This window comes from Arabidopsis lyrata (genome assembly GCF_000004255.2).
Source record: "Arabidopsis lyrata subsp. lyrata unplaced genomic scaffold ARALYscaffold_3, whole genome shotgun sequence".
Taxonomy (NCBI): Eukaryota; Viridiplantae; Streptophyta; class Magnoliopsida; order Brassicales; family Brassicaceae; genus Arabidopsis; species Arabidopsis lyrata.
This window is the reverse complement of record NW_003302553.1, coordinates 23,279,176-23,298,677: the sequence shown is the minus strand read 5'-3', so window position 1 is coordinate 23,298,677 and position 19,502 is coordinate 23,279,176. Positions and strand designations below refer to the sequence as shown.

General features: G+C 39.7%; 4 protein-coding genes across 4 annotated transcripts; 3 read left to right on the top strand and 1 right to left on the bottom strand.

The window, feature by feature from the left end:
• The first annotated feature begins 325 nt into the window (after nt 1-325).
• LOC110230168 lies at nt 326-2,997 on the top strand. Its single transcript, XM_021032178.1, has 4 exons — nt 326-554; nt 1,022-1,660; nt 1,817-1,944; nt 2,032-2,997. Exons 1-4 carry the CDS (start codon nt 326-328, stop codon nt 2,995-2,997), a joined length of 1,962 nt encoding a protein of 653 aa, XP_020887837.1.
• Nucleotides 2,998-12,185: 9,188 nt separating this feature from the next.
• Nucleotides 12,186-12,558, bottom strand: LOC110230167 (the record flags this gene model as incomplete). The annotated part of the gene is given in 2 exon segments (XM_021032177.1): nt 12,186-12,375; nt 12,378-12,558. Coding segments are annotated over 2 exon segments (306 nt in total), but the record flags the coding sequence as incomplete, so codon positions are not given.
• A 2,262-nt stretch (nt 12,559-14,820) lies between these two features.
• Nucleotides 14,821-17,731, top strand: LOC9322288 (bifunctional dihydrofolate reductase-thymidylate synthase 1). The gene is made up of 10 exons (XM_021032890.1): nt 14,821-15,085; nt 15,194-15,690; nt 15,773-16,142; nt 16,228-16,272; nt 16,421-16,486; nt 16,597-16,658; nt 16,730-16,804; nt 16,893-17,058; nt 17,143-17,373; nt 17,457-17,731. The coding sequence occupies exons 2-10, from the start codon at nt 15,269-15,271 to the stop codon at nt 17,565-17,567; spliced, it is 1,548 nt and encodes a 515-aa protein (XP_020888549.1). The 5' UTR covers nt 14,821-15,085; nt 15,194-15,268; the 3' UTR covers nt 17,568-17,731.
• A 664-nt stretch (nt 17,732-18,395) lies between these two features.
• On the top strand, nt 18,396-19,283 carry LOC9322287. Its single transcript, XM_002886175.2, has 3 exons — nt 18,396-18,565; nt 18,784-18,906; nt 19,008-19,283. The coding sequence occupies exons 1-3, from the start codon at nt 18,496-18,498 to the stop codon at nt 19,157-19,159; spliced, it is 345 nt and encodes a 114-aa protein (XP_002886221.1). The 5' UTR covers nt 18,396-18,495; the 3' UTR covers nt 19,160-19,283.
• The last annotated feature ends 219 nt before the right edge of the window (nt 19,284-19,502 follow it).

Here is a 19,502-nt window from a genome sequence, read left to right as displayed (position 1 = left end):
GCTTGGAAGACTTAAGTAAACTGTAATTAATGACTCGAGATCTTTAACATTCCGGAATTATTCCATGTTTTTCGCTATTACGCTGATCTCAGATAATCAGATGATTTGATTTTCCTGACAACCATCATCATTAATTTCTTAATTTTATATTAATACCACGGGGAAAACTGTCCCACTTCCCAATATTCTCGAGGCGGTCTTTCATCATACTTTAGGGTTCTAAGAGGTAATATTACTTTTCCATCTTATCTTCTTTACCTAGAAAACCTTCATTCTTATTACGGAAGTCACTGTTTTCTTTCTGGTAAAAAATCCCTTTCGTAAAATGTCGAACCTTTCTTCCGAATTCTGCGAATACGAGGCTGACGATCTCGAAGCTCTCATGGGTGAAGGGTCCGAATCCCAGATTCAAACCGGAGATGGGTTTGATCTTCACCCCCAGAGTGAATCAACTATCGATTCTCTCAACAATCTTCTCAGATTATGTCTCATCCCCCATGAGGTAGAGATGGTAGTCCTGGAGCCCTTCGAGTCTCCAGAGTCGGGGCGAGAAGGTTACTGATGCGCCTATGAAATTTATTTCAAAGGGTGCAGCTTATTCCTTCCCCTTCCTGGGGTGCTTCTCGTCTACCTCAACAATCTGGGAATTGCTTTCTCCCAGATGTCGCCCAACATGCTCCGGTATCTTTTGTGTACCCTCACTGTTGCGGCGGAGGCGGGCTACTCATTGGGACTTTGCGAACTCCTAGAACTTTTCCAAGCTCGCGAATCCCGAACTTCTGGGTATTATACCCTTTATCCAAATGCGGATCGGAATCTCATTGATGGCCTTCCTTTAAAGGACACCGCCTTGAGGAAGTTTTGGTTCTTTTTCCGCATAAATAATTTTTCTATTCAAAGTTCTTCCGAACTCCCTCGAACTCACTGGTCATCGAATTTGGGTAGAAATTGGGACTTAACTGAATAAGCTCCCTTTGTTATTTCAACCTGTGTTTCAACATTTTTTTTTGTTTTCTCGCAGGTCCTCAGATTCGACCAGTTCCATCCGTCGATTTTCTCAATTTTTACAAGGCCGTCTTGGAGAGGCCAGTTAATTGGAATTCTTTTACTCTGGAAAGAATTCACGGCGCTGGATTTTCTGTCAGAATGACACTTACTCGCCCCGTCGACCCTCCTCCTGCTGAGATTGATCTCTCGAGTCTGAATGCCCGAGACAGGAGAAAGATCAAAGAGGCAAACAAAAAGGTTAAAGATCAGATTTCCCTAATCGGGAAAAACAAGAAAAACACAACTTCCACCGAGGACGACAAAGTCTACCGGAAAACTCTCCTTGTTGACGATGGATCTCTTGAAGGTTCAAAGTCAATGGCGGTTGCTGTGATCAATGCTTCTCCCTCCATCCCAGCAGCAGACAACATGGCCGCTGCCACCGTTGAGGAGGAAGGCCTTGCAAGTGACACTTCTCTTATGAAGAAGAGGAAGGCTGAGGAACTTGGACCCCTGCCCCAGGGACGTCCCAAGAGCACAAGGAAGGGCAGAGCCGTTCCTTCGAATTTTCCAATTCCTGAACCTGCTGAAACTCAGGATGCAAATCCTGATTCAGGAATTGTTTTGAAGGAACCGCTGGGTTCAGGAATGTTACCCCCTAGGTGCCCCCGAGGCAATACCTCTAGGGTTCGATCATCTTCGAACTCATGACTGGTTGCCAGAGCTTCGTCTCAAGCCGGTAACCTTTAACTATTATTTTGTTGTTTGAGATTAATAGATTCTTTCTTTTAAAGAAAACTCAATTCTCACACAACTAACTTTATTCCAGATAAAGAGAAGATCGGGAATATGTTTAGGTGCTTCCACACCCGTGTTGGGAAGAAGCTTCCATCCTTTGATTGGTGGAAGCCTGATATCAAGAAGATGTACATCAGTCATTCATTTCACTCTTCCCAGGTTTGACTGTTTGCATCTTCAAACAGCCGATTTTGAAAGAAAATATATATATTTTTTTGTTTTAAACGATGAAACTTCTTTTATTAGGCAACTTTGGATGTGAATGGCATTGTGAACTTTTACGAAGAGGAGCTCGATAAAGTTTCCAAGAAAGTTGTTGCCGCTGAAGGAGAGATTGAAAAACTGCAATCTTCCAGTCGGCTTGTGCAGGAATCTGCTGGCCTTGACTCGGCTCACCAAGAAGAGATCGAGAGACTCGAAAGATCCGGCGAGGAGACAAGGAGGAATTTGATTGAGACAGAGCAAAAGCTAGAGACTGCCCTTGCTGATCATAACTTCGCAAAAGGCGAGATTGAGCTTCTGAGATCAGAGCTTAATAAGGTTAATGCAGCTGCTGAGGAGCTCGAACGCAAAAATGAATCTCTTTCCGAACTGAAAGATCGCGATGTTCGCAAAATATCTCATGATGCTCGGAAGGAAGTTAAGGGAGCTGGGCAAAAGTTTCTTCTTGCTGTGCAGGAATTTATCGCTGCAGACAAAGCTTGGAACAAGCTCAACTCCGAACGCGATGAAATGAAAAGCAATCTCGATTTGATCAAAGAGATAGAGGACGGAAAAGTCAATTTGGCTGAAGAGAAAGAGACGGTTGGTGCTGAGCTAGCTGAGACTGTAGCTAAGCTAAATACCGCTCCTCAGCCATATCTGAATTTGCAGCAGTTTGCTTCTGAATTCGCTGATTCCCCTCCATTGACCGAACTAAACATTGGTTCGTCTTTGGACGAGATGGTGTTAACCGGTTCTCCTCGCGCTCATTTTAATGAGTTCAGAACCAATGTTGACAGAATCTCCTTGGGACGAGCTCAGGGGCTCTCTGAACAGGGGCTTGTCATCTCCTCGATTATGGGAGACGGTGTTGAATCGAGGAACGAGACTCCTCTCGATGCTAGCTCGCTTAACCCTGAAGTGGTTCTCGTGACTCAAGACGATGACGTTGGGGGTGCTCTAGTCTCAAGTCAAGTAAGGGAAGAAGGCGGTTCGCCTGTGAATGAATGATGGTGATTGCATTCACCTTATGTGGGGAATGTCCCTTTAATTTAAAGACATGAAATTCGCTTTGTTGGCCATGGGGCCGTTTGTTTCTTTTCCAAATTTTCTGCCCGAGGGGGGCTTCTATTACTGTTTTGAATAATTTGCCCAAGGGGGTTTTCGATTAAAATTTCTTTAGGAAGAAATATTTAATCTTGGTGGAAACCATCGATTTTACCTGGAGGGTTTGCAAAGTCCTCCTAATCGAAGTGGTTCAGGATTATAGGAGAGATAGGCTGATCAGACCTACTTGCCTTTTTTAAAGAAAAAACATTGGAATTTTTCCTCGGTCTCTCGGTTGCGAGGTTAGAACTCGGCTTACAAGAACACTTTGTGATATTTCAAATGTGTTCGATTAGGAAAATCTCTAGTGAGAACTGTTTGCTTTCCCTAAGAGATAAAAAGGTGTGATACCATTTATTGATTTTCTTCGAATTTCGAGTTCGAAATTAAGTTCGCCTACTAGGTGTTAAGTGATACTTGAATAACCTATATTTCGTAGGTCTTATTTGTGCATGTACATGAGAACCGAGAGGTCATAACAGTTATATCAATAGATTGATGTTTAACTTTCTTTTTCAATAAATACTCGAGTGAGTGCCCTTACATATTTTTTCTATATAAGGAGAGTTAGATTTTGGAAATTTTCCAATAGATTTTCTTTTAAAGAACTTTGTAATTCTTCTTTTTTAGATCAAAGATGACTTCTCACCAAGGCGAACCTTCCGGTCCTAACTCACCACGATTCCCTTCAAGTGAATCTCTTTTCCCGTCGGGGCATGGATTCACTCCACAAGGGGTGGCTATTCCTTGTTTTCTTCCTTCCATGTCCCGGGAGGAGCAGATCGAGTGCCATGAATTCATGGAGCAGGTTTGAACCTAGTACCAATAGTTTCAAGGTTTTACTCAATAAATTCGTAATGTATCTGTTATTTACAGATCACGGAAAGATACGTTTTCCTCTGCTCTGAAAGGCAACGTCTTGGAGCGAAACGCCGTATCCTTGAGGATCGGATTGCTAGAGCAGAAAGGAAGATCCGACGTTTGGAGTCGGACGTTCACAACTGGGAGAGGAGGGGATTTGATTCTATCGCCCGCATTCCCGGCTGTCTTTGAGAACACATTAGGTTCCTGAAGAAGCATTGGCATATCTACCAAAGGAGCCTCGAACCCGACGAACGCGAAGATGGTTCGCCATCAGACGAAGTTCCTCCTGCGAACCCCCTCCTTCTTAGTTTTTTTTTTTAATATTATGTAGAAACTATTGGGTTAGAGGACCAACAATATTAACTACATTTCCCCTTTCGCTCTAAATTCGCCGATTTATTCAAATCTCATTTAATGCGTTTAATCTAGGGAATATAATTAGTAATTAATTCGATTACATTTTCCATGGAAGTCGTAATTTCAGATTTGGGAAATCGTCAATTAATCCTCTTAAATGCAATCGAATAATTTTTCGAGTATAAAGTGGCTGTAGTCTGTCATTGAATTTCAACAACAATTCTACAAAAATGTTCAAGGGAGAAAACTCATCAGAGAATCCTTCAGACTTGTTCAAAGTGATGAATGTTGATCCTTCGAGGACGTCGAACATCGAGCTTATAAGATCAGGAGAATCCGGCGAACCAAAAGATTCACAAATATTGAAGAAGGGAACTAGCATTCAGGTTCCGATCGTTCTAATCGAGAGATTGTTGCCTCAAGATCGTGTTAAGGCTGAGGAGTTTATCAATAAGGTATTTTCCATCCTAGTGATTAACTTCTTTTTGTTATTGCTAAACGTAGCGTTTTATTTTCTTCAGCTTATCACTCGGCATGATGAGCTCGAAGATGAGAAGAAAAAGATTAGGAGACGGATAATGGAGCTAGAGAAGCGTCGCCTCGACATATCTCGCGAGCTTCATCGCCTCGAAGCCCATCCTTCCAATTGGATCGAACTAGGACTTCAGGAGTACGGAAACATGCCAGGTTGCATTATGAGCATCGTTGACTTCACTGGTCAAGGAGCGGAGTTGTTCCGTAATTCAAGACCCTTCTAGATCCGGTCTTAGCTTAGCAAGAAATATTTATTTATACATTGTTAGCAACGTATCTTTATATTCATGCTCAAATATCGAATTTTAAAAAAAAGGGATTCCATGACTGGAATAATATTTTTGTTTTTATGTTATAGCTAGACTCGTGATTAGCGAGCTGCCTACGTCCCCAGAATGGGATCAAGCCAAATCGTAGTTCGAATGTGTTTGCTTTAGCAATAGAACTTTTTCAAGTTGATTATGTTCCAAGGCCTTTGAACGGGATTTCCATCAAGGTCTTGTAAACGGTATACACCGTTTCAGATTTTTTTCAGCGATTTGATAAGGGCCTTCCCAGTTAATACCGAGTTTTCCAGCTCCTTCTTCTTTTGTATTATCGAACACTCACCTTAAAACAAAGTCTCCTACATTTAAAGGTCTGTTTTCAACTTTGAGTTATAGTATCGAGCGGTCAACTGTTGATAATTCTGAAGTCGGATAAGGGATTGGTCTCGCCTTTCATCGATTGTATCGAGAACGTCTTCTGATAATTTAGAATTCGATTCTTCGTTAAGTGGAGCTTCGCTTCGGCGCAAACCTGGGACATTTAGCTCGGCCGGGACTACGGCTTCCATCCCATAAACTAGTGAGAATGGAGTTTCGCCCGTTGCCCGCCTCGGGGTTGTCCGGTAAGCCCACAACACAGGTTGCAGCTCGTCATACCATCCACCTTTTCGAGCACTCAAGCGTTTTTTAAGATTGCTGAGAATGGTTTTATTAGAGGCTTCCGCTTGTCCATTTCCTTGAGGATACCTCGGCGTTGAGTAGCTAAGTTTTATTTCCCAAGCGGAACAGAAATCTTCAAAATCATTTGAAATGAATTGAGGACCATTGTCCGTTACTATTTCGTAGGGAACTCCATAGCGACAAATAATGTGTTTCCACAAGAATGTCTTTACTACGGAATCTTGTATGCTTATATAAGCTTCAGCTTCAATCCATTTGGAAAAATAGTCCGTTAGAACTAATAAGTATTGGACGCCTCGTGTTGAACGATACATCGGACCGATTATATCCATCGACCACCTCATGAAAGGCTATGGAGCGGATATATGTGATAGAATTTCAGATGACTGGTGAATAAGAGGAGCGTGCATCTGACGCTTTTTACACCATTTGGCGTAATCAATGCAGTCTGAAATCATAGTTGGCCAGAAATATCCTAATCGTTTGATTTTGAAAGCCATTGCTCGCCCCGAAGAATGACTACCACAAAGCCCTTCGTGGACCTCGCTTGTCACTATTTCAATTTCGGGTCCGAAAATACATAAAAGATAAGGATCACTAACGCCTCGCTTGTACAATGACTCTTTAATTATACAATACTTAGCGCTGATGATTCTTAATTTGCGAGCTTGCCATTTGTCAGATGGTAGTTCTCCATTAAGAATGAAATTTTTGATGGGTACCCTCCAGTCAGCCCCCCAATCATTAGCGGAAGTATTATCTTTGAGTATAAACTTCCTTGGTTCGGGTTCGGAAGGAATGTCAAGATCTTCAATTGTCTCCTGAACCTCTACATCACCTGTAAGTGACTGTTCGGTTCGAGATGGTTCTTTAATGAGAACCTCTTGATCCTTTAACTTTCTTTTTGACTTTCTTTTAGGAAGTTCCAATGGTGGAGTAAGCTCGTCATCTTGAGACTTTACTCGTGATCTGGTGATGACAAGTGAACTATTTCCGGAACTTTGTTTTGGAGTTTCGATGTATTCGGCCGCCGAAATGTTATCGTTTTCTGTTTCTTCAACCGAAATACTTCGCGAGGAAATACATTCAACGGGGATAACTTGTTTGAGTTCAGGATCTGAGGTAGCAGCTAGGGCAGCTAAAGCGTCTGCCGAAGTGTTTTCTCCTCTAGGTATTCGAACTAATTCGAATTCTTTGAATTTTCCGGCTAACTTTTTGACAGCCGAAAGATAAGCTTCCATTCAAGGAGCCTTAGCTTTGTAATCTCCAGCGAACTGGTTTACAACTAGCTGAGAATCGCAATAAGCTATTATTTTTTCTGCTCCAATCGCAAGAGCAAGCCGAAGTCCTGCTAAGAGAGCTTCGTATTCTGCTTCATTGTTCGAAGCTGGAAACATTAACCGAAATGACTGCTCAATTATTTCCTTTGTCGGAGTTTCGAGCCTAATGCCGATTCCGGATCCTTGTTTAGAAGAAGATCCATCTACATGTAATTTCCACGTAGAGTCCGTTTCAACAAAGATTCCATCATCTAATGGTAGTTCGGTTAGAAAATCAGCCAGAACTTGTGCTTTTACGCTAGTTCGACTTTTTATATTCTATATCGTACTCACTGAGTTCGATTGCCCATTTTGCTAACCTTCCGGACTGACTTGGCCCGTGAAGAATTGAGCGAAGCGGATGGGAAGTTAGTACTTCTATAGGATGAGATTGGAAATAAGGTCTGAGTTTTCTAGCGGATACGACCACTGCGAAAGCTAATTTCTCCATCATGGTATATCTCGTTTCTGGACTAGTAAGAGATTTACTTATGTAGAAAATTGGCTTTTGCTCACCTCGGTCCTCTCGAACTAAAACCCCACTTACGGAATGGTTAGAAACTGAAATGTAGAGATAAAGTTTCTCATCTAATTCAGGTTTTGAGAGAATCGACGGTGTTGTCAGATAAGTTTTGAGCTAACCAAACGCTGCTTCGCATTGATCATCCCAACGAAATTTTTTGTTCCCTTTCAAAATTTGATAAAAGGGGAGACATCTATCGGTAGACTTCGATATGAAACGATTTAATGCATCAATTCTGCCTGTCAATCGTTGGACCTCCTTTATGTTTCTTGGCGAAGGCATAGTAAGGAAAGCGTTAATCTGATTAGGATTAGCTTCTATCCCTCTTTCCGTGACTATGTATCCCAAGAATTCTCCGGAAGGCACACCAAAGGAACATTTAGCGGGATTTAATTTCATTCCGAACTCGTTCAGAATTTTGAAACATTGCTCGAGATGTGTGATGTGCTCGGATTTCTTAAGAGATTTTACAAGCATATCATCAATATATACTTCCATCGTTTTGCCCAAATGTTCTGAAAACATTTTGTTAACTAAACGTTGGTATGTTGCACCGGCATTTTTTAGACCAAATGGCATAACTCTGTAACAATAGATTCCTCTATCTGTTATGAAGGATGTTTTCTCTTCATCTTCGGGATTCATCATGATCTGATTATATCCAGAGAATGCATCCATAAAAGTTAAGAGTTCGTTTCCGGCTGTTGACTCAACGAGCCGATCGATATGTGGGAGAGGAAAGCTATCTTTCGGGTAAGCTTTGTTAATGTCGGTGAAATCGACACATACTTTCCATTTTCCGTTTTTCTTTTTGACTACCACGGGGTTTGCTAACTAGTCCGGATATCTCACTTCTCTGATGGAACCAATTTCAAAAGCTTATCGACTTCGTCATTGACTGCTTGAGCTCTGTCTGGACCAAGTTTTCTTCTTTTTTGCTTTATTGGTTTAAAACTGGGATCGACGTTTAAATCATGGGTAATGATACTTTTGTCGATTCCAGGCATATCTTTCGCCGACCAGGCAAAAGTATGTTTGTTTTCTTTTAGAAATGTTACCAACTGATCTTTGATTTCTGAATCTAAAGTAGTACCGATTTTTACTTTTCGATCTGGAAATTCGAAATCAATATCAATTTTTGTGGTAACTTCACTTGAACTGAGACCACTTGGGTAACACGAAGTGATTTCTTGCTTCGCGTTTATCACTAATTGCTATTTAAGCTTTAAAAGATGTCCCATGAGGTAGCAAGATCGCGACGTTTCTTGATCTCCACGAATGGTTCCAATTCCTGCAGGAGTTGGAAATTTCACACACTGGTAATAAGTTGAAGGTATAGCCCTCATTTGATAAATCCACGGAGTTCCGAGAATTATGTTGTAAGCGGCCGGACGGTCGAAAACAATAAATTCTACAATTTTAGGAACCCCTGCGGCGAGCACTGGTAGTTTTATGTTCCCCAAGGACATAGATGTGTCACTCGTGAAAGCTACTAATGGTGCCGGTGGACCGATAATGTCAGCCTTACTGATTCCCATTCTTTGCAAAGTGCTTAGAAATATGAGATCTACCGAGCTTCCAGTATCAATTAGACACCTAAAGTTATCACAAGAGCATCGTCATGAGGTCCTGTTAATCCTTGAGTGTCCGAATTGTCGAAAGAGATAGAAGGTGTTTGTTCATTTGACTGGAAACCCACAGCGGTTTGAATTGCTGCTGATTTCTTGTGTCTTTTGATTGATCTGATCGAATCTCGGCACAATTTGGATCCTCCCATTATAACATCGATCCTTTTCTTAGGAGTATTCGGAGTTCCGGGCCCATTGGGCTTGTGTTTCTTTTCAGGAGGATTGGACGCTTCGGAATCTTCTTTTTCTTTATGATAAGATTCCACAAACTCTCCGATATTGAAGTTAGCGAGCTCTCCAGCTGCCCACAGTTCGGTGAGGTGCTTTTTGAGTACGCTGCAATCTTTGGTGGAATGCCCATTTACTCTATGAATATCGCAATAGGCACTCTCATCTCTAACCCATGTATTAGAAGAATTGTATCTTCCTTTGTTTGGGGAGGATTTTCCTACGACATTAGTAGCAGGATTAACTCCGAACCGTTTTTGATCTTTTGGTTCGAATTTTTTAGTCGGATTTCCAACAACCAATTTTGCTGGCCGATGCTTTTTAGCGAGGCTAAGCTTTTCTTCTTCTGCCTCCATCCAATTAGTAGCTCTGAATAAAGCATCTTGGATAGTGCTCGGACGATTGACGATGATTTCTTCCCGAAATCGGGATTCATGCCAAAGTCCGTTCCTTAAAACAGAAAGGGCAGCAGCGGGTGATACCCCAAGAATTTTGGCTATCACTTCTTCGAATTTAGCGATATACTTGCGAAGTGGTTCGTTCTGACATTGGGTTAAATTCCATAGATCTGCATCAGAGGTTGCCTTTTCCATAAACATGGAATACTGTTTTAGGAATGTGGAGGACAATTCCTTAAAACTATCAATAGATTCAGGCTCCAACTGAGTGAACCATAATAAAGCCGATCTGGATAGATTCTCAGAGAATAGTTTGCAATATCCGGCATCTTCCTCGTCTGGTTCTAGATCAATTCTGCCAGCAGCGATCTGAAAAGCAGTGAGGTGATTTTTAGGATCACCTTTACCATCGTAAGTTGGTAATTTGACCTTTCGAGAATCTTTGATCCGAAGGTTCGAGATTCTCGAAGTGAAGGGTGTTCGTCAAGTTTCTTCGATTACTCGATCGATCTCAGGTGCCGAACTAGTCGCCTGATGAAACTTCGACTTCATCTCATCAAGCTCTTGACGAACTTTGACAAAATCATCGGAAAGGATGACATCAGGTTCTTCCATAAGGAGTCCTTCGTCAATAGCAGGATTGCCCTGATTTTGGGGATTTTCATCCCCGGTTGGATTGGATCCATCTCCTACGGTTGTCTGATTGCTAGTACTAGCAGGACGGCCCGTAGGAGGAGTTTGAGTGCTCCCGGATCTGTTTAGTGTGGGAGTTTGGAACAGCTTGCGCTGATACGCTGTCGTTTGTGCTGAGGACAAATTATCTAAACGGCTTGAAACAACGTTCTGCGCGTTTGATAAATTTTTTTGAGTATTTTGAACACTCGTTAAAGTTTGCTCGATTGAGTTTAACTTTTCACCAAAAGTGGCGTTGGCACTAGCGAGTGTACTCATCTGATTAGTCAGATCGGTGGTTGACTGAGTAAGCGAGGCAATTGCATTGCTCAAAGCTTGCTGATCAGCCATAGTTTATTGGTTAAAAAAAAAAGAGATTTTGAGATCAAAGAGTTTTGCGGTAATTCCCCACAGGCGACGCCAAAATGTGGATGTAGGATTCACACTCGATTGTCTTTAAGTATATTTGTGGAGAAAACTCTAAAATCAACAAATGAAAATATGGAATTGAAAAGGGAAGTAACCAAGAAACTAAATAAAGCGAAAGAACTTGGAAAGAATAAAATAGTAAAAAGCCTTGCAAAATTGTAAAATAAAAAGTATGTTGAATTGCTTGATCGTAAGAGGAAAAAGTTGTTCTCTCCCCTCAAACACACGCGTTTGAGGTTGTTTTTATAGAGAAAACATGATCAATGCGGTCATTTACTGCTCATAATTGCATTGATCCGAATTAATCATGTAGGTTACAATTTGACCGAAACGGCTTGAATTTGAACTATCTTGGGCTTTGCGTGGATCTTCCGAACCCTTTCTTGTTGACTCCGAACTCCTGCGTCTTGACGCTGCCGCGAACCTCGAGCAATATTCTCCTCGCTTCGGCCTTCTTTTATGCGAACTATATATTGAATAAGAGCGAACTCCGTACTGGTAAAGATCGAGCTCTTTAATAAACTGAATCGAACTTCCGACAGGTCGAGCTCGATTCTCGCAATGAAACATCTAGAAATCCAAGAGGATTATTATGTAATAATGACGTGGACAGATCCAAGTGGATCCTACCGAAGATGTGTGGGATCCGACCCCAACACCCGGAAACTACGCCCAAACGAGGGAAACTACGCCCAAACGAGGGAAACTTTAAGACAAAAAACGAATAAAATTACAATCTACGGAAACAAGGGAAACCACAAAAGGATAATCCCAATTAAGCCTAGACATGAGAACAACGAAATTGCCGAGATAAAGAAGATCGAATAGCGGCACCTGACATAGAATTTGACGAAGGATGATGAGCGTACTTGCTCAACTCTTTCAGTCCAAGAACAATAAACTAAACTAAGAGAACCTGACAAAGGATCCTGCTGACCGTGAGACGAAGACGACCAAACCAAACTTCTAGCAAAACCGGAGGAAACCCAAACAAGTGGGTGAACTGGACCATCCGTGATTTGCAAAATGAGGAAACCGAAAGAACACTCAGCCTGGAGACACCATGGAAGGGCAAAAAGAGACGAACCACAAGCAAATTCCAAGATACATTTCCGAAGAAAACACAATCCAACCGAGCAAACAACCAAATCAAAGAAAAGAGGCCACAAAAGACCTAATACCGGATTGCACGACAAGATCGTACCACAACCCGTAGATTAGGAACCTCTAAATCCATTGATCCAGCCAAAACCAACGATTAGACCATCCTAAAACAAAGACGAAGCAGGAGAGACGAGAGAGAGAGAGAGTTACCAAGCCACCGAGAACTGAGCCGTTGTCGCTCAGATCCGAAGAAGGAAGAAGGACCGAGCCTCCGATGCTCCAAACAAATGAAACACATGACCAGCGAGGAGACGAGAAACCACACAAAGAGGCTGTAGCGAGAACGGCGACTCCATCTACACCATCGACCTTGAGGCACGTTGATTCCGGTCTTCTTGAGCCAAACCTTTCCAGATCTGAGACTCGGTGACAACTCAAAACCCTCTCCAAAACCACTATGCTTCACAGCCGAGGAAAGCAAATACAATAAACAAGACAAGGGACCAACGCCGGCGCTATCGGAGCCGCCACGCGCCGGTCAGAACTAAACCAAGACGAAGAGAGGAAAAACGGCGATTAGGTTTTTTGAGAGGATGCACGAATTCTTCTTGTTGTGTGCTCGTTTTGTTCAGCTCGTCGCAATACCAAAAAAAAAACTAAACTGGTAACTTAAGATTATTCTCAAATAGAAAATGTGGGTTTTGATAAGATTTTGCACGAGTGGTCAAATTAGAATCCATTCAATTTTTACTAAGAGTTGTGTCATTATGAAGATGATGACTTCTACCACGTCAAGGTAACACTCTACCACGACATGAAAAGAAATATTTTGAATGGAGTATTACTTGAAATGTTTTTTTTTTTTGTTTTTTTCTACTAAGTGGGTAAATATCATATAAAATAAAAATGTTAGGAATTACATATGCAATACCTAAGGTTTAGTTCCTTGGCAAAAATTAGGATAAAAACAACGAAGTAGACAGAGAAGAAACCAATCTTCAAAGAAGCATCATTAAACGAGCCAAAGGCTCATAAGGTTACGAAGCTTTTGTCGGTGCTACTTGAAATGTTTTGTGGCACAACCCCCTTTAAAGATCTAGCAGAGCCAACTAAATTTTAGAAGTGTCTAAAAAGGACTAGCCAACTAAAAATTGTGGTCCTAAAAGCATCAACTTAAACCGTTCTATTTCAATGACCACATATTCTTCAAATTTTAATTTTCTCTCGTTTAATTCTTAAATTTTTAATCTTATTTTTCACAACTTATTTAATTATATGTATACTCTTTCTGCATCACTTAAAGTGATATTTTCACCAAAAATAACTGTTTAAAAATAAAGTAATCTTTTATACAGAATTTTACTATGTTTTCCTCATTTACACTATAATGCATTAATACTACGTAACAATCAATTAATCATAAAACTATTCAAAAAAATTAAATAGCGTTAAATTTATATGTGCATGACACATGTTCTTACCAAGTTAAAGTAATTTTACAAGCTTTCTTAATTAGTGTATATTTAACCAAAAAATATTATTTTGATAAAGAGGGAATATTATAAAATATAAATATGATAAAAATCCATATTAATTACTAACTTCAACATGCATAAAAAAAAAATATATGATGAATTCAAAACAAACTAATATGATGAAAAAAAAAAAAATCATTTAATTAAAACAACATGTTCACGAATCGATTTGGTGTCCGCAATCATTTAGTCCATTTAAAACCATTGTTCGCAGCCAGGGCCGTTCCTAAAGATACGGAGGCCGGAGGCGGTATTTAAAACAAAAACTTTTAAAATAACAATTAAAATTCTACATGAATAAAGAATAAAAATAAAACAAAATATTTAGTTTAGAACATAATTTTTTATCCCTTCTTTGTTATAAAATGTCGGGCATTATTAATCTTAGAATATGAATATATTAGTAATAGTAATTTATAATTTCTAAGGTTTGATTTGTTATGTTCATTCAGTTTTTAATTTAAAAGACCATATAAACTATACCCAAGATTATAAGTATCACGTTGTTTCAATACAAAGAAGTGAACCTTTAATTATTACAATAGACAAAAGTATATGAAGTCTTTACAATTTTTCCAAAAAAAACTGGCCGTAGGCGAAAGTTTCATTTTGCCTCACATAGCCACCGCTCTGTTCTAAAAATCTCCGCCTAGTCCGATTACTCTCTGCTTAATCGTTAGGCCCACCCTATCCGCCTCGATTAATGACTAATCCCCTAAAGAAATCAGTTACCCGATTACTCTCCGCCTAATCCGATTACTTTCCGCCTAATCCGATTATTTCCTGCCTAATCTTACATACCCCGATTATTTTTAGATTGCAAGTATAGAAAAACTTTTTATTTTTGTTATTCAATCATTTGAATTGGAAGTTTGTAATGTTTTACAATAACTTATGTTCAAATTTTAATAAAAATAATAAATTTGTAATTAAAATCATAAAAATTTGTCTCAATATGTGTTTACTGCAATTTTGAAAATAATATTTGATTAATATGTTTTAAAAATATTAAAATAACCCTAAAACTAATCCCCGATTAATTCTTGATTTTAATCCGATTTTCCGATTAATCGCTAGGCCCATACCGAACACCCAACTAGCGCCTAGCGATTTTTCCAACAATGGTTCGCAGTAGTGGATAGTGGTTTTACCTTTAAAATCCGACCCTCACCTTTTTTACTCGATCTTCTGTTTTAGTTGGACGATAGAGACACGTCGTCCGGTCGTCGTCTACTTGGAGCGTTTTACAAATCGGCGGGCGTTTCCCTCTATTGTCTCCCGCTTATCCTCTCTTCCTGTCCTTTTCAACTCCTGACCAAAAAAAAAAAAAGTAGCCTTTACCTACTTTCTCCTGATTTCGTCTCTCAAATCCTTACCTTTCTTCTGGGTTTTCGATAATCTCTTCTGGGTATTTTCCTATTCACTCAAAGATTCTTCCTTTCGCCTTTAAATCGGTCAGTACTAATCTCTTCTTCACACCCTTTTGCTTACGTCTACGCTCTTTGTTTCAAATTGCGATTCTTCAATTGTTTGAATCTGATTCTTGTGTTTGATTTTCTCAGTCTCTGCTTTGGCTTTGTAATAGCCATCGCAATCCATCTATTGCAAGTATCATCTCCAAGGTTTTGATTTCCACCATGGCAACAACAACTCTAAATGGCAATGACACTACTAGACTTGCTTCAGAGCCTCAAAGGACTTACCAAGTTGTTGTTGCTGCAACTAAAGAAATGGGTATTGGTAAAGATGGGAAATTGCCATGGAATTTGCCTACAGATCTCAAGTTCTTTAAAGACATTACTTTGACCACTTCAGATTCCTCTAAGAAAAATGCTGTTGTGATGGGTAGAAAAACTTGGGAGGCTATTCCAATTAAGCATAGGCCGCTTTCGGGTCGGCTTAACGTTGTTCTAACTCGTTCTGGTGGGTTTGATATAGCTAACACTGAGAATGTTGTCACTTGCAGTAGTGTAGATTCTGCTCTTGATTTGTTAGCTGCACCGCCGTATTGTTTATCTATTGAGAGGGTTTTTGTTATAGGAGGTGGTGACATATTGAGGTAATGTGTTGATTTCTCATCCCTTTTGGTGATTTGTAATCTTGTTGTTGGAACTAAGTGTTGGTTGGTTGTATTTGTGTAGGGAAGCATTGAACAGGCCTAGTTGTGATGCTATCCATTTAACTGAGATTGATACAAGTATTGAATGTGATACGTTTATACCTGCGGTTGACACATCTGTTTATCAGCCTTGGTGTTCATCGTTTCCAGTAACTGAAAATGGACTTCGGTTTTGCTTCACGACTTTTGTCCGTGTAAAAAGTTCTACTGATGAAAGCAATGTGTCACAGTCTCTTCAATTTGATGGGAAGAAGTTTTTGTTTCTTCCCAAGATGGTATTTGATCAGCATGAGGAATTTCTGTATTTGAATATGGTTGAAGATATCATCTCTAATGGCAATGCGAAGAATGATAGGACCGGGACTGGTACATTATCAAAATTTGGCTGCCAGGTGCTGTAAAACCCTCTCTATGTGTTTAATCTTTCTTGTTGGTTACTAAGGTTAAATGATCTTCTTACATTTCCTTGGAAAACAGATGAAATTCAATTTACGCAGAAGTTTTCCACTTCTGACAACTAAGGTATGCTCACTTTTCCTTAACTTTCCACGTTGACTCAAGGAGAATGCTTTGTCTTCAATTGTATTTCCTGGTTTTAATTTGGTGGCAGTTGCGTATCTACACTATCTCATATTCAGACTCACGCAATCTGTTTGCATCTGTTGTATAGAGAGTTTTTTGGAGAGGTGTTGTTGAGGAACTTCTATGGTTTATAAGTGGTTCAACCAATGCAAAGGTAAAAAAGGAGATACTACATCACCATGATTAAGCCAGAGTGTCTCTGCTGTTCTCTAAAACTATGCAATTGAATTGGCTATATTTCTGATACACTTTATACATCGGCAGGTTCTTCAGGAAAAAGGTATCCACATATGGGATGGGAATGCGTCAAGAGAGTATCTCGATGGGTAATATCCTTTTGGTAAATGAAAAATTGATCGTCACGACCTTCTCACTGATTTATCCACCATAATTTCAGTATTGGTCTGACAGAGAGAGAGGAAGGCGACCTTGGACCTGTATACGGATTTCAATGGCGACACTTTGGTGCTAAGTCCGTATCATTTTAATGCATATGTTGGCTTTTATTCTCTGTTTGGATGGATTTGTTTTTGGTGAAACATCTTTATCTTGTTTTACAGGTACACAGATATGCACGCTGATTATACTGGTCAAGGTTTTGATCAACTCTTAGATGTAATTGACAAAATCAAGAACAATCCTGATGATCGGCGTATTATAATGTCAGCTTGGAATCCTTCTGACCTCAAGTTGATGGCACTTCCTCCATGCCATATGTTTGCACAGGTAATTGATTGCACTTTACTTATAAATCCTTTCGTTTACAATTACAATGAGTTTGATTTATTTTTCCTCTTTTTTTTTTTGCAGTTCTATGTGGCAGAAGGGGAACTCTCATGTCAAATGTATCAGCGTTCAGCGGATATGGGCCTTGGTGTGCCATTTAACATTGCTTCCTACTCTCTTCTTACTTGCATGCTGGCTCACGTGTGTGATCTTGTTCCTGGTGATTTTATCCATGTTATTGGGGATGCTCATGTGTACAAAACTCATGTAAGGCCTCTGCAAGAGCAACTTCAGAACCCACCTAAACCTTTTCCTGTAAGTATCGCTAACAATGATCATCGCGGAATGCATATTCACCTATCCTTACTGTGTTTTTGTTTGTTGTCATGCTACTGCAGGTTTTGAAAATAAACCCGGAGAAGAAACAAATCGATTCTTTTGTGGCTGCTGACTTTGACCTTACAGGATATGATCCTCACAAGAAGATAGAGATGAAAATGGCGGTTTAGTGCTGTATCTTGTACTGGGATATGACCAAAAGGAGACTACCGACAAATTGATTGTGTCGATTCCGACGGCACAAAGCTTGTTTTTATTCTGTATAAATGACCCTTAGTGTCTCGACACAAATACCCTTTTGTGGCTATAAATTGATAAATTTTTTCAATCTTAAGTTAGACTAGTGTAACATTTAACACATGTTTTTCACCGTGGCCTCACTACTGCAGGCTTTGAAGATTAACCTTGAGAAGAAACAAATAGATTATTTTGTGGCTGCTGACTTTGACCTCATAGGCTATGATCTTCACAAGAAGATAGAGATGAAAACAGTGGTTTACTGCTCATCTAATGCTGGGATACGACAAAAGGAGACTACTGAAAAATTCATTGTGTCGACTCCGTTGACAGAAAGCTTCGTTTTTTTTGTTTCTTCTTTTTATTTGTGTTCTCGGAAAAGTTCTTGGGGGTGTTCCTAATATCCTTCTCTTTTCAGTTTTTCTTTGAAGTAGTCTACCGACAAATTACCAAACTGTGTGGGTGATAACTTGTCATTAAACATGTGTTGGAATCCTCTAGTTCCACAGGGTTCTACAGCGGTTTAGGAGTTTATACTTCATTACCAAAAAATTGGTTACTTTAGTTAGGTACTTTAAAAAATTTGCACGTTGTACATGTCTGTACTACATATTTTTACTACAGACATGTACAACGTGCAGATTTTTTAAAGTACCTAACTAAAGTAACCAATTTTTTGTGATGTAGATATTAAGAGCAATAGGCGATAATCCACAGAAGCTACACTCTGTAATTCTCTCTTATCTTCTATTTTGTTTTTTTTCTATATGTGTCTACAGTTTTCTTTCACACTTTAACCTTATAAATACCCTCAGAGAGTTGGTTGGTTTCAACAAGATCAAGCAAGACCTAAACTAAGATATGGCTAAGGAAATGGTGACGCTTGCTTTGATTTTCACAATTGTTTTCAATGCTTTCTCTCCAGCAATAGGTACCATATCAAACTAGTTAACATCTACATATTTCATACCGATTTATTTCTTATATATGTTTCTCATTATCGGTGATAAAACATATCTATCTACACATTAAAGCTAGATAATTAGAGATATTCACAATATGTAGCACAGGACTATAAGATACACGATATTTTTCAATATATGTCATTGCTATAAAATTGGCTATACATTTGGGTTCATGTAATCAAAGCTGAGAAGCGCAACTTTAAGCCTCTTTCGGAGGGTGAAATTGTTTGGGCTACTAATGAGGATGAGCAGGCGCCAGCTAGACGATATGGTCCGTGGATCCGGCAGCCCATCTTCTCATTTCCAGGTAATTAGAGGTTGGCAACATGTGTGCACTCGCCATCTCATATATTATAAAATGCCTAACCAAATTATCACATTTTTGTTCTTTTCTTCCTTGGGTTTAAGGTAATACGATTTGCAATCGATGGAACTCTGGTGTATCATGTGCCAATTGCGATAGGTACTGTAAGCAGGCATACCCCTGGCCTAATGCTTATGGTCGTTGCGAGGGATTCATATATAAGACGTGCCACTGTTATTATGACTGTCCTTACTGAGCCTTGGTAATGGCCGTTTGTGTATGGTCATCTTCATATTTAACCTAAAAAATTATGTATGTTTGCATGTGTTTGTGTACGTATGTATGCATCAGAATAAAAGAATTATTTTCGTATGACCTGATCAATGCTCTTCGGCCGAATACAATTGAGCACGGGGTTGGTGAAGTTGTAACATCCCCGATCTCAGTTGATGGGATAGTCATTTTATTGAGATGAAATTTGCAGCCCATTAAACCCAAGTGATGGAAAAATATTAAAACGGCAAAGGTTTCGGTCGTGTATAACTCGTATACATGTATAATGTATGTACATAATTATTTATATATTTTCAGAGATTTGG